The 12,332-nt window shown below is 36.8% G+C and overlaps 2 protein-coding genes across 2 annotated transcripts; one reads left to right on the forward strand and one right to left on the reverse strand.

Annotated features, from left to right (window-relative positions):
- The first annotated feature begins 6,315 nt into the window (after positions 1-6,315).
- Positions 6,316-8,640, forward strand: LOC100575585. Its single transcript, XM_016800635.1, has 2 exons — positions 6,316-7,122; positions 7,626-8,640. The coding sequence occupies exons 1-2, from the start codon at positions 6,316-6,318 to the stop codon at positions 8,637-8,639; spliced, it is 1,821 nt and encodes a 606-aa protein (XP_016656124.1). The 3' UTR covers position 8,640.
- A 1,224-nt stretch (positions 8,641-9,864) lies between these two features.
- LOC115034675 lies at positions 9,865-10,599 on the reverse strand. Its single transcript, XM_029491996.1, has 2 exons — positions 10,295-10,599; positions 9,865-10,225 (listed from the first exon to the last, which is right to left on the reverse strand). The coding sequence occupies exons 1-2, from the start codon at positions 10,533-10,535 to the stop codon at positions 9,900-9,902; spliced, it is 567 nt and encodes a 188-aa protein (XP_029347856.1). The 5' UTR covers positions 10,536-10,599; the 3' UTR covers positions 9,865-9,899.
- Between the last annotated feature and the right edge of the window lie 1,733 nt (positions 10,600-12,332).

The raw sequence follows: 12,332 nt of genomic DNA on the forward strand, positions 1-12,332 counted from the left end.
TATGAAAATGTATCTAAATCATATTGTCGTATATGTATAGATGCTACTGGAAGTGTAGTAAAAAAAATCCAAAGAAGCTCCTTAAATTTAACATCATCGGATATATTTTTGTATATGGCTGTAGTTCATACAGATTTTGGACAAATACCTATCACTCAAATGTTATCTGAAAGACATGATACATTAACTATATACTATTGGCTTGGACAATGGTTAAAATCTGGAGTAAAAATACCAAATGAGGCAGTATCTGACTACTCTAGAGCTCTTCTAGGTGCAATGGCTAAAGCATTTTCTAACAGTTCCAGTCTTCACTCTTATATTGACAAATGTTTTTTAGCTCTTAATGGTCATATTGAAGAGTTGCCTACATGTTTTCTACGTGTTGATGTTTCACACATGGTAAAATTATTAAGCGGTATTAAATGTCTTATTGGAATTAAAAACAAATATTTAAAAGAATTCTATGTTCGAGCATTACGGTTTCTGTTGACTTCCATTACACTAACTTCATTTAAAGAAATATTATGTGCGATATTTACTGCAATTTTTAGTAAAACAGATGGTTGGCTAATGAATGATGAATCTATTGAAACTCCTGCGGAAAAATGCAGAAATTATTTGCTTTCGTTGATGAAAGGGATTTCCAATGATACTTTTGTAACAATAGATGATGACGGATACGAAAGTAATGATATATTTTTTGAAAACGATGGAATCGTAAACCATGACCGAAGTATCGTGAATTATATTAATTGTATTGAAAATGAAGGTAAGACGAATGCATCAGTTCAAGGAAATCGAATGTCAGCTTATTATTTACCAGAATTAGGAAAATATATACAACGACTGTGTTACGATTTTCCACTTTGGACCGGAATAATGAAAACTATGTTTGATTCTCCTTTTTTAATTGCAACATCGGCTCCAGTAGAAAGTAGTGTCAATGAGCTAAAAAATCAAATATTAGGTTTCGATAGGCGTCCTATGTCAGTAGATCGATTCGTAATTAAGCATATAAATAGTATTAACAGTGACACTAAAATATTTCGTTGTGCGCAAATAAGAGATGAACAAAAAAAAAAAAACACTTCCAATAAATTTGTTTTCAAATATTTCTGACGATGAAAACATTTTATTGTCATCCAACAAAAACATCGCTGAAAATGTATCGGGTAGCAACGACGAAAATTCTATAATAGAAAATAATAGAAAAGAAGATAATGCAAAAACAATAATTTTAAATAATATTATGACTGAAAGTGATGCTGAGGAAGATTTTTCAAAAACATTAGTACATATTGAAGACGAAAGCATGATAGAAAGTGATGGCGAGGAAGAATTTTCAAAAATATTATTACATAATGAAGACAATAGTATTATGGTGGAAAGTGATGACGAGGAAGAATTTTCAAAAATATTAGTACAAAGTGAAGACAATAGTATGGTGGAAAGTGATGGCGAAGAAGATGATTCAAAAATATCAGAAAATGATTATTTTGAAAATTGAAAAGGAAAAGGTCAAGAAGTACACGCAAATCCGACTTTGAAATCTTCAACTAATAAAAAAAGAAAAAGAAATACTAAGTATATGGATAGTAAACCAGAAATCGAAAAAATTCTAAGCATTCGAAACTTGAAATCAAACAAGACTACACTTTTATTAAATGGTAACACTACAACACCAATACGTATTAATAAAAATAGATATATTGTAAATAACGCTTGTTCATTTGATTCGGTTTCAACAGTTATAGCTATGGCATATTTGGATAATCCCTTTTATAAAAATTTTATAGATAACAGTAACAATCAATTTTTGGAATTTTGCAAAAAACTGGTTACAACAAATACATCAGCTATTATACATAAAGAGCGACTAAAAATTCTGAAAAAAATTTTTAAAGAAGACACAGGAATTACAGGTGTTAGTATCATAGACTGTACTTGTAATGTACTAGGTATTTATAGTGACGAGTCTTTTGAAAGATGCTGCATCGGCTTATGAACATATCGAATGTAATAATACTAACTGTAAAAGTGTAATTAAAATTTTACCTTGTCCAACAATTATTGTAAGACTGAAGGAAGGATTTAAGACTCTAGAGACGAGTCTCCAAAAATATTTAAACGTTAAGAAGAACATGTGCCTGGAATGTGATGGAAATGCTTCATCAACAAAGGATTTATATCAACACATCTTCATAGAGACAGATGTATTTGCAGATAAAAGTAAATTTAGGCTTTCAGGATTTCCTACAAAACTAAAAGTGAATGCAAAAAAGGTAAGTTAAAGAATACTTATAATACAGTTATAGACTATAATTTATTTATATAAGGTTTGACATGGGCGTAAAAAGGCCAAGGCCAATAAGTCATAATATTATATTGAAAAACAGTTATTACTAATAATTATCAATTAGATAAGTTCTAATTTTTTTCTGAAACATGTTAAAATACATAATATTATTTCTAAACCAATATAGTTGTATGCGTTATAAGGCGCACACTTTAAAATATGTCATTTTGAAGGAAATAAAGTTAGGTCATATCACTGTTATACGACGTACTTTTATATAAATATATACAAATGTACAATCCTAAAATTTATATTTTGATGTTTCAGTTATACATATTGTATATTTATGGAGTGATAGCATATGGATATGGTAATTATGTGTCCCATATAAGAAGGTTCAATGGTGTATGGGAAACACATAACGACCTACAAAAAAAAATTAAAACGCATATCAATGCAGAAAAAACAAGAGTAAATCCGCATCTTCTTATATACATTCTGGAAGAGTAATATCACATTCAATTTAACACAAATAAAATTTAAAATGTTTTAATACAAAATATAATGTAACTAATATTGTTTGCAATTTTTTAATTAACCTAATCCTGCTACTAACTTATTATATATTATAGAAAAAAACAACTTATGGTAATATTAAAAATTAACGGTCACTAATTGAATGGAAAAAAATAATCGATGTGGTTAGTTACAGTGTTGAGAATAAATAACGAAAACCTATATCTAGAAAGGATACAGATAATTGTATATACATTATTCTAGCTACAGATAAAGATAAATACATTTTACATTTACCTAGATTAGATAAAGATTATTTAATTTTTATCTATATAATATGGTATTTAGATAAAAACTAATTTGTATTATACTTAAATAACAAATATATTTCTTTACCTAATTGAACATAAGGTAACTAATAGTTAATAGGTGCATATAGTAATTTAGAATTATTATGTACTAATTGGATAGTGTTCCAATAGAACAATTTTAGTAAAAAAAATACTAATACGATTTAAATAAAATGGATCTAGGTAAGTAAATATGTCTTCTAAGATAAGAAATAGATAAAGTGGGGAGGGCTGGCTAAAAAAAATTGAAAAATTCGTAAAAAATATAAAAAATGATTTGCAATTAACAAAACTCGATTTGCAATTAGTTGCAATGAATTTGCAATTATTTGGCGGCATTTTGAAAAAAATCGGACAAAGTGGGGGGGCTGCATGAAGTTGGCCCCCCCAACATTGAATTTGAGTTTACTCAAAACTGGGTGATTTGCAATTAGCAAAACTGGATTTGCAATTATTTGCAATTAATTTGTAATTATTTGGTGGTATTTTGAAATCATTCGGACAAAGTGAGGGGGCCAACTTCATGTACATGGGCGCTTATACGTGTAAAAAAAATGTCCATTGAAATAGACATTGGGCTTGTGGTACTATAAAATTTAAATACGTGATGGGCCTCAGGAGGTTAAATAGTTGTAACAAATAATTAAGACAATATTGTGATATTTAAATATTAAGTTACCTATCAAGTTGATATTAATTTATACGTTTGTTTTTATTTATTTATTTTGGAGTACATCTAATCACTAATTGACAATATTGTTATGTTATTTATTGCTATGTAATTTTAATAATTCTATTCTTAATTTTTATATAGTTTATGCAATTAAATATTAAAACAATTGTGATATTTAAATATTATGTTACCTATCAAGTTGATATTAATTTATATATATATATTTTTTTTTTTATGTTGGAGTACAACTAATCACTAATTGACTATTGTTATGTTATTTATGGCTATGTAATTTTAATAATTCAATTTTTTTATTTCTATATAGTATATGCAATTAACTATTAGGACAATTTACAACATTTTATAAATTTTAAATTTGTTTATGAAATAAAAAATAATAATAAATAGGAGTTGCCAGTATGAACTTACAAATAATAAGTTATATGCACATAAATCATGATTTTCTGTTTTAAACTGTTTTTTTTTATGTTGTTTAAAACAAAATGTTTTAAACATCTCAACTCTGCAACTCGGCAACAACGTCCGTACCTGGTGCACACGGTTTGATACATATTGCTTGAACGTGTCATGAGGCACAGTTAACCATGACAATACAATCGACCAATCCGTCCAGGAACACATGTCAACGATATCGATGTGCGTATTTAATAATAAGAATATTCGGCTCATCCAGCGCGACAATAACACGGCGGCGTTCAGGTCGAGCCTAGGAATCGATAACGGTTTGAGCGGCGTTAACTTGGTCTTGGAACCGACTAACATGACTGACGATGCGCGAAGGGCGTCATGGATGCGCAAAAACACTACCGCGGCATAGCCGCGTTGCGATGCGTCGCAAAATCCATACAACGAACACTGAGCTCCAGCGGTTGTATTGAAATAACGCGGAACACGCACGGAGGCTTGCGCGGGATATTCGTCGACGAACTGCGACCAATCTGAGTGAATCTCAGTAGGCAAACGCTGGTCCCACGTACAATTGGACTGCCAGGTGCGTTGCATTATGTGCTTGGCAAGGAAAATTGACGGCGCGAATAAGCCTAACGGATCGAAGAAACGTGCAGTAAGTGACATATACCACGTTTGGTAAATACCGCGGCCGAGTCGAGGTGAGCTTCACATCGAAATAATCGCCACCGGTATGCCAGACAATCCGAGGACCTTCGTGTCACCACCCTCATCACCGGCAAACGTTATAGATTTAATCACCCGGAAATTCTTCCAGAACATGCTGCACGACCGCTGCAGTATTGCTAGCCCATTTTCGCAATTCAAAACCCACGCCGTTAAGGACAGCCGTGAGTTCTACTTGAATACTGAGCGCGTCGTCTATTGTGTCGGCGCCGCAACAAATATCGTCCACATACGTCTGGTGGCGCAACGCGTCGCATACGCGGGCGGAACCGCGGCAGTCGACCTCCTGCAAGACACGTAGCGCGAGAAACGGCGCACAGTTTATGCCATAAATCACGGTATTTAACTCGTATTCGACGAGCTCTATATGCGGGGACGATCGCCATAGAATATGCTGATACGCACGATATTGCGGGAGGACCGTAATCTGTCGATACATTTTACAAATATCGGTGGTAAATGCGTGACGGAACAAGCGAAAGCGCGTGAGCACATCTACGATGTCCTGCTGTAACTTTGGGCCCGGGAATAACGATGAATTTAATGACGAGCCATCAGCGACTGAAGCGGACGCGTCGAACACTACGCGGAATTTTTCATCGACGCCACACACGGCATGATGCGGAAAAAAATACCGGCCAGGAGTGGACGCCACTGACATGTGTCCGAGTGACAAATATTCTGACATAAAATTGTTGTACTTAGTGCGCATTTAATCGTTCGTGCTTAGCTTCCGCTCGAGATGATCGAACCGTTTGGCCGCGACCGCCCGAGACCCGGGAAATAAATTATCATGCAACGGCACACGAAACGGCAATGGAACCGAAAAACGTCCGGACCCGTGTGAAGTTGGGGGACCAAAGATAGGGGGACCCGCGTATGTCGTCGTCGTCGTCGTCGTGGTCGAAATTATAGAATAATTTGAGCAAGCACCCAGTTCTTTTCCTCGCGCGATGACGTCATAAACGGGCGGCCGTGTAATGTTTTTGCTCCACGTGGAGCCGTTATTGTGTGTGTTCGATTAATTAAAATAAATATTATGCCATTGATGATTGCAATATTGTCCGTCTAATAAAAAAATTGTGATAAAAATGCATATAGCTTATGCATATTATATGCATTTTTTCTAAGAATTTTATTTAATATTACAGAGTTTTTTATTAGTTGCATACAATATCATTAGTGTATAAGCATATAAAAGAGCGTAATGATGAGTGCATTGTCAGTACAACGTTGACATACTATACAGACCTACCCAGGCTGACTGTAAGTATGTTCGACGGAGACAACACTGAATGTTCGGTAGTATCAATGGATTCTACATGCAAGAAGAGGAAGGCGGAGAAAACAGCTACACCGGTGAAGAAGGCCAAGACGACGTCGACAGCGTTTACCAATATTCCACTGATACAAATTCGGAATGCTATGGAAATAGAGAAGTTGAGCGTGGACAATCTGTCCCACGTCACTCAACTTTTGACGGATTTCAAACTGAAGGTGGGCACTCAATTTCACATTTCAGTTTGGATAGTTTTGATATCTCTATGGCACCCGGAACATTTTTCCACACTGATGAACCCAAAGAAATGGACGACTACGAACCTGGCACGCGACGAGCAATTGGAGGAATGCAACATGGAGGATACTCCGATGAAGGAGAGAATCAAGGCCATGTTGCTCGTGGCTCGCCAATTTATGAGCACTTGCTTCGAAGAGTTGTCGATCGAATTCGTGACATCGATTTTCGAGGCAATGACCGATACATCAGCGATGTTATTGTCCCCCGTGGACCTAACGGAGTTGATGAAGTTGCTAAAGAACTACAAACTATGTTGCGACAGTTCCCTCCAAAGCTCCCAGTCATCGTCACAGCCCATGGCGACCATGTCCATTGCGTCCACGTCTGCCGACAGTCAAACTCGGCTTGTCGGTGTATATGGTTGCAACGATCCGTCCTCTATCGCCAACATGGACGACGACGCCTTCGAAGACGCGTTTGGGCGATACGCCTCACGTCGTCGGACTGGGAAAGCATCGTGCGATATTTTTCTACAGACGGCCGGGAACCCCAACAAATTGACGGCGTCGGTTCCTATGGAGGATTACGTGATGGACGCAATTTTATACAAGTATGTGGTAAAAAGTTATTTGCGATATGTTCGTCATTCGTATCTAAAAGAAGTGTTCATGTCGACCATGGTTAAAAAATATGGGTCGTCGTATTGTTTTAATGCCACTCATTTTAAAGAATATAAATTTCGGATTACAGAAGTTGACATTTTGTACAACAGACATTTTGCCCAGTGTACGAAATTACGAAAATAAATTTCAAATTTTTCAAAATAATAAAAACTATTACGAACCGTTTGAAGAAACTCCGTTTTATATTCATTTAAATGAACTTGTTTATAGCATGTCATATACATTAAAAATATACGAAGGTACTAGAAAAATAACTGCGCCGAAAAAATGTCAATTTTGTTTATACCAACACTATAGGGAAAATACACGTCATAATAGAAAATTGGTGAAATTATGCTATCCGTTATTAAACCAAGCTACTTATGACCATATATTCGACCACATGTACGATCCTAATTATATGGATAATATTGACTTTTCATAAATTTAGGAAGTCCGATCTCGAAGGACTCAGGGACCCGAAGGAAATGTGGAAATATGCGTCAATGAAATGCCGAACGACGTTCCCAGAGAACTCGGTGCATTTGCAGAACATCAAGACGGCAATGCGAACCACTCTCCCGTTGATGAAGACATCGGATACGATGAGGGAGGTTCCAATATCAAATCAGTATGCGTGTACCCAACGTCGCTAAAAAATTTGTTGTACCAGTATCCTTGTTGTCCGCCCGACGCGTTCACGAACATCAAAGAATTTTATTTGAACAGTCGATTAAATACTATATTAGAAGAAGACAAAAAATGTAAAGTAGCTCTTAGGAATTGGTGCGCTATTATACGGGACTGGAGTATTAATGAATTCGTTGAATACTATAATAAACCTAATGTAAAACCGTATTTTAACGCGTACGCTAGAGGGCCTGGAACAGTTTATTACGATATCGATAAATCCGTTTCAATAGCTTCCGAGTTATTGATGTATCAATTTGAAAATAACGACGGTCTTATTTGTCGATTTTTGCAAACTCTAGTCAATATATTGGATAAAAAAATTCCGAAAAGAAATAGCATGCTAATACATTCTCCCCCCAGCGCGGGCAAAAATTATTTTTTCGATGCCGTGGCCGCCTTTTTTTTGAATTACGGTATGTTCGGAACTGCCAACAAAACGAATAATTTCAGTTTCTCCGATGGTGCCGGCAAACGTCTCGTCATTTGGAACGAACCTAATTACGAGGTGTATCATTTGGAAAAAATGAAGGAACTATTAGGAGGGGATACCACTAGAGTACATGTCAAATACAAAAACGATGTTCCCCTACAAGGGCCCCCGATAATATTATTGACCAATCACTATTTATCAATAATCAATGACCCGTCGTTCAAGGACCGTTTATCAGTGTACACATGGATTAGCGCACCTTTCCTAAAAATGTATAATAAAAAACTTTCTCCGTTATTTTTTTATCATTTATTAAATAAATACAATATTACATATTATTGAATCGTGTTTTAATATTTATTATCTTATTCTATTGTTACAAATTGATTGTACATCGACGACAAATCGTCACGGAAAAAGTACTGCCCCTGTGTAGTAGATAAATTATGATGCATCACACCGTCTTCGAATGGAATATGAATTTTGTCAAAGTGCGTGAATTGGAACGGTGCTCCGAATTCAACGACCATTTCAGTGTTGACCTCAAATACGACTTCAATGTCAGTGAAACTGCTAGGTTTTATTGCTTGACTAGTAGTAGTCAATCTGTGTACCGGATAGACGCCCACGTGCAACGACGGTTGTTTTTCGACTGCGCTGTCATCACCGTGACGCCATATGTATTGACCGCATTCCAATGGTCTAAAATAACGTTTGCTATCAAACAATTTCGTGTACGCATCATCTCGTAGTTCTTTGGTCTCCGTATCGTTTACTTTTTCTGTATTTTTACCAATTTTGATTTGTGTGAATCCAGCTCTTCGGTTTTTTTTGTTCACCATAATTACAGTGTCATTTCCTGTAATCGATTTTCCCGATATCCCGTTAAAAACTCCTTCTATCGGTTTTCCCAACAATCCCAATTTAGGGCTGTATGAATACTCGGCAATAGTTTTCCCGGTTGTGAAACTAGCATCAATTTTTGTAATGAGTTCGTTTAATAACGGCCAACCTAGTTTTGTGCTGTGCCCTTTGTCCGCGACCATCGTGTAATAATGATTGTTGTGAAACGGTAAGTGAAAAAAAGAATTTGGTATACCGTCGAATTCACCGGTAAAAATAGGTTTTCCGTCATATTTACAACCGTACATTGCTTGTATGGTTTCTTCTTGATATTTACTATTGTCATCGGAACACGAAGTCGGATTCATCGCATCGGTAGTTCCAAAACCGTATTTGTAGTTCACACCACGAGTAATGTTAGTTAAATTATGTGCGACAACGGCAAATTTATTTTGATTTAGCGTAGCCAAACTAGACGTAGTTGCATTGGTCTCGAAGGCCGTTCGCGGATTACGCATTACGACATGTACTTTTACGTGTTTACATAACGAACCCGGTGTAGTACTCACTAGCTTGTATTCGCTGGGCGATAGATACAAAAATGGATATTCAACCGGTATGTGATTCAATGACGTTGTTACTACGTGCAATCCTTTTACCGTAGAAGATAAGTCCAACATTTTCCAAGCCAATCCGTATGATATAAATGAATGACATTTTTTGAATACCATAGTATAGCCTGTTGTAATGTGTGTGGGTCTAGGTAGTACTTACAGCATTTTCAGGACTGGGATTTCCCGTATCACTATCAGAAGCAGTGGCGCTAGCAGTACCAGGTAAAACCATATTGGATTTCTTGCTAAAGGCAGACCCCGCTGGGGAATCAGCAGGCCTCTTGGACGACGATGTAGGTGTTTCCATATTATTACCGCTAGTTGAAAAATTATTATCGAAGTTATCGACGTGCTGGTGATCAGTACGCAATTGTCGGCTCGAGTCAGTGTTATTTGTTGATTTTGTTGTGGTATCAGCTGGTTCTGCATTACCCTTGGACTCTGCTCCTTGTGCGTCGTTGTCCTTTTGGTCTACGAATAAACGTCACAGAGTTAGATTATAATATTATACACGTTTACTGAAATATATTTCATGCTTACCCGGTTGTACACGACCGCACTGTGGATATATTGCGCTATTACTACCGGTAATCGCTTCATGTGTACGTTCTGCTATGTTTTTGAGCCCAAGGCCAACAATTGTGGCAATGTTACCATAGTATTTATCGGTAGTATTCATTGCTGCCAACATTGATTTTTTATCTGCCTCCCATACTTGATCTTTTGTCGGGTTGGTCATATTGTTATAATCGACATCGTGTTGGAACGTGACCTTGTCCATTTCAGTTTTCGGTAACGAACATCCGATAAACTTATTGTTCGCATCATATAACTTATTACCCGGTCCTGTATACGAACTGCCAAACCACGTGATACCACCATTATCACACGCCGTCTCTTGATTATGAATTTTATCATATGTTTCTGCATTTTTGCTTCCAACCACGGGTGCCTGACCCAACAGACCGGTACACATGGTTAAACCGGCCGATGCCATAGCGAAACACATACTGAATACTTTTACCACGCGTTCATTATTGTTAAATCATTTTACACGGCCGCCCGTTTATGACGTCATCGCGCGAGGAAAAGAACTGGGTGCTTGCTCAAATTATTCTATAATTTCCTATGACGTGTATTTTCCCTATAGTGTTGGTATAAACAAAATTGACATTTTTTCGGCGCAGTTATTTTTCTAGTACTTCGTATATTTTTAATGTATATGACATGCTATAAACAAGTTCATTTAAATGAATATAAAACGGATTTGCCTCAAACGGTTCGTAATAGTTTTTATTATTTTGAAAAATTTGAAATTTATTTTCGTAATTTCGTACACTGGGCAAATGTCTGTTGTACAAAATGTCAACTTCTGTAATCCGAAATTTATATGTTTTAAAATGAGTGACGTTAAAGTGATACGACGACCCATATTTTTTAACCATGGTCGACATGAACACTTCTTTTAGATACGAATGACGAACATATCGCAAATAACTTTTTACCACATACTTGTATAAAATTGCGTCCATCACGTAATCCTCCATAGGACCGACGCCGTCAATTTGTTGGGGTTCCCGGCCGTCTGTAGAAAAATATCGCACGATGCTTTCCCAGTCCGACGACGTGAGGCGTATCGCCCAAACGCGTCTTCGAAGGCGTCGTCGTCCATGTTGGCGATAAAGGACGGATTGTTGCAACCATATACACCGACAAGCCGAGTTTGACTGTCGGCAGACGTGGACGCAATGGACATGGTCGCCATGGGCTGTGACGATGACTGGAAGCTTTGGAGGGAACTGTCGCAACATAGTTTGTAGTTCTTTAGCAACTTCATCAACTCCGTTAGGTCCACGGGGGACAATAACGTCGCTGATGTATCGGTCATTGCCTCGAAAATCGATGTCACGAATTCGATCGACAACTCTTCGAAGCAAGTGCTCATAAATTTGCGAACCACGAGCAACATGGCCTTGATTCTCTCCTTCATCGGAGTATCCTCCATGTTGCATTCCTCCAATTGCTCGTCGCGTGCCAGGTTCGTAGTCGTCCATTTCTTTGGGTTCATCAGTGTTGCAAAATGTTCCGGGTGCCATAGAGATATCAAAACTATCCAAACTGAAATGTGAAATTGCGATCCCACCTTCAGTTTGAAATCCGTCAACAGCTGTGTGAGGTGAACCAGATTGTCCACACTCAACTTCTCTATTTCCATAGCAGTCCGAATTTGTAGCAGCGGAATATTGGTAAACGCTGTCGATGTCGTCTTGGCCTTCTTCATCGGTGTAGCTGTTTTCTCCGCCTTCCTCTTCTTGCATGTAGAATCCATTGATACTACCGAACATTCAGTGTTGTCTCCGTCGAACATACTTACAGTCAGCCTGGGTAGGTCTGTATAGTATGTCAACTTTGTACTGACAATGCACTGAACATTACGCTCTTTTATATGCTTATACACTAATGATATTGTATGCAACTAATAAAAAACTCTGTAATATTAAATAAAATTCTTAGAAAAAATGCATATAATATGCATAAGCTATATGCATTTTTATCACAATATCGTATTTTTAATTAC

The sequence above is a fragment of the Acyrthosiphon pisum genome, unplaced genomic scaffold (assembly GCF_005508785.2).
Source record: "Acyrthosiphon pisum isolate AL4f unplaced genomic scaffold, pea_aphid_22Mar2018_4r6ur Scaffold_20529;HRSCAF=21307, whole genome shotgun sequence".
NCBI lineage: Eukaryota > Metazoa > Arthropoda > Insecta > Hemiptera > Aphididae > Acyrthosiphon > Acyrthosiphon pisum.

Excerpts from the sequence above, each read along its gene's own strand:
- LOC100575585 (XM_016800635.1), top strand. The coding sequence starts at position 6,316 with ATGCAAGAAGAGGAAGGCGGAGAAAACAGCTACACCGGTGAAGAAGGC. Across the intron at positions 7,123-7,625 it reads ATGGACGCAATTTTATACAA|GAAGTCCGATCTCGAAGGAC; the intron begins GTATGTGGTAAA and ends TCATAAATTTAG.
- LOC115034675 (XM_029491996.1), bottom strand. The coding sequence starts at position 10,535 with ATGGACAAGGTCACGTTCCAACACGATGTCGATTATAACAATATGACC. Across the intron at positions 10,226-10,294 it reads GTGCGGTCGTGTACAACCGG|ACCAAAAGGACAACGACGCA; the intron begins GTAAGCATGAAA and ends GTTTATTCGTAG.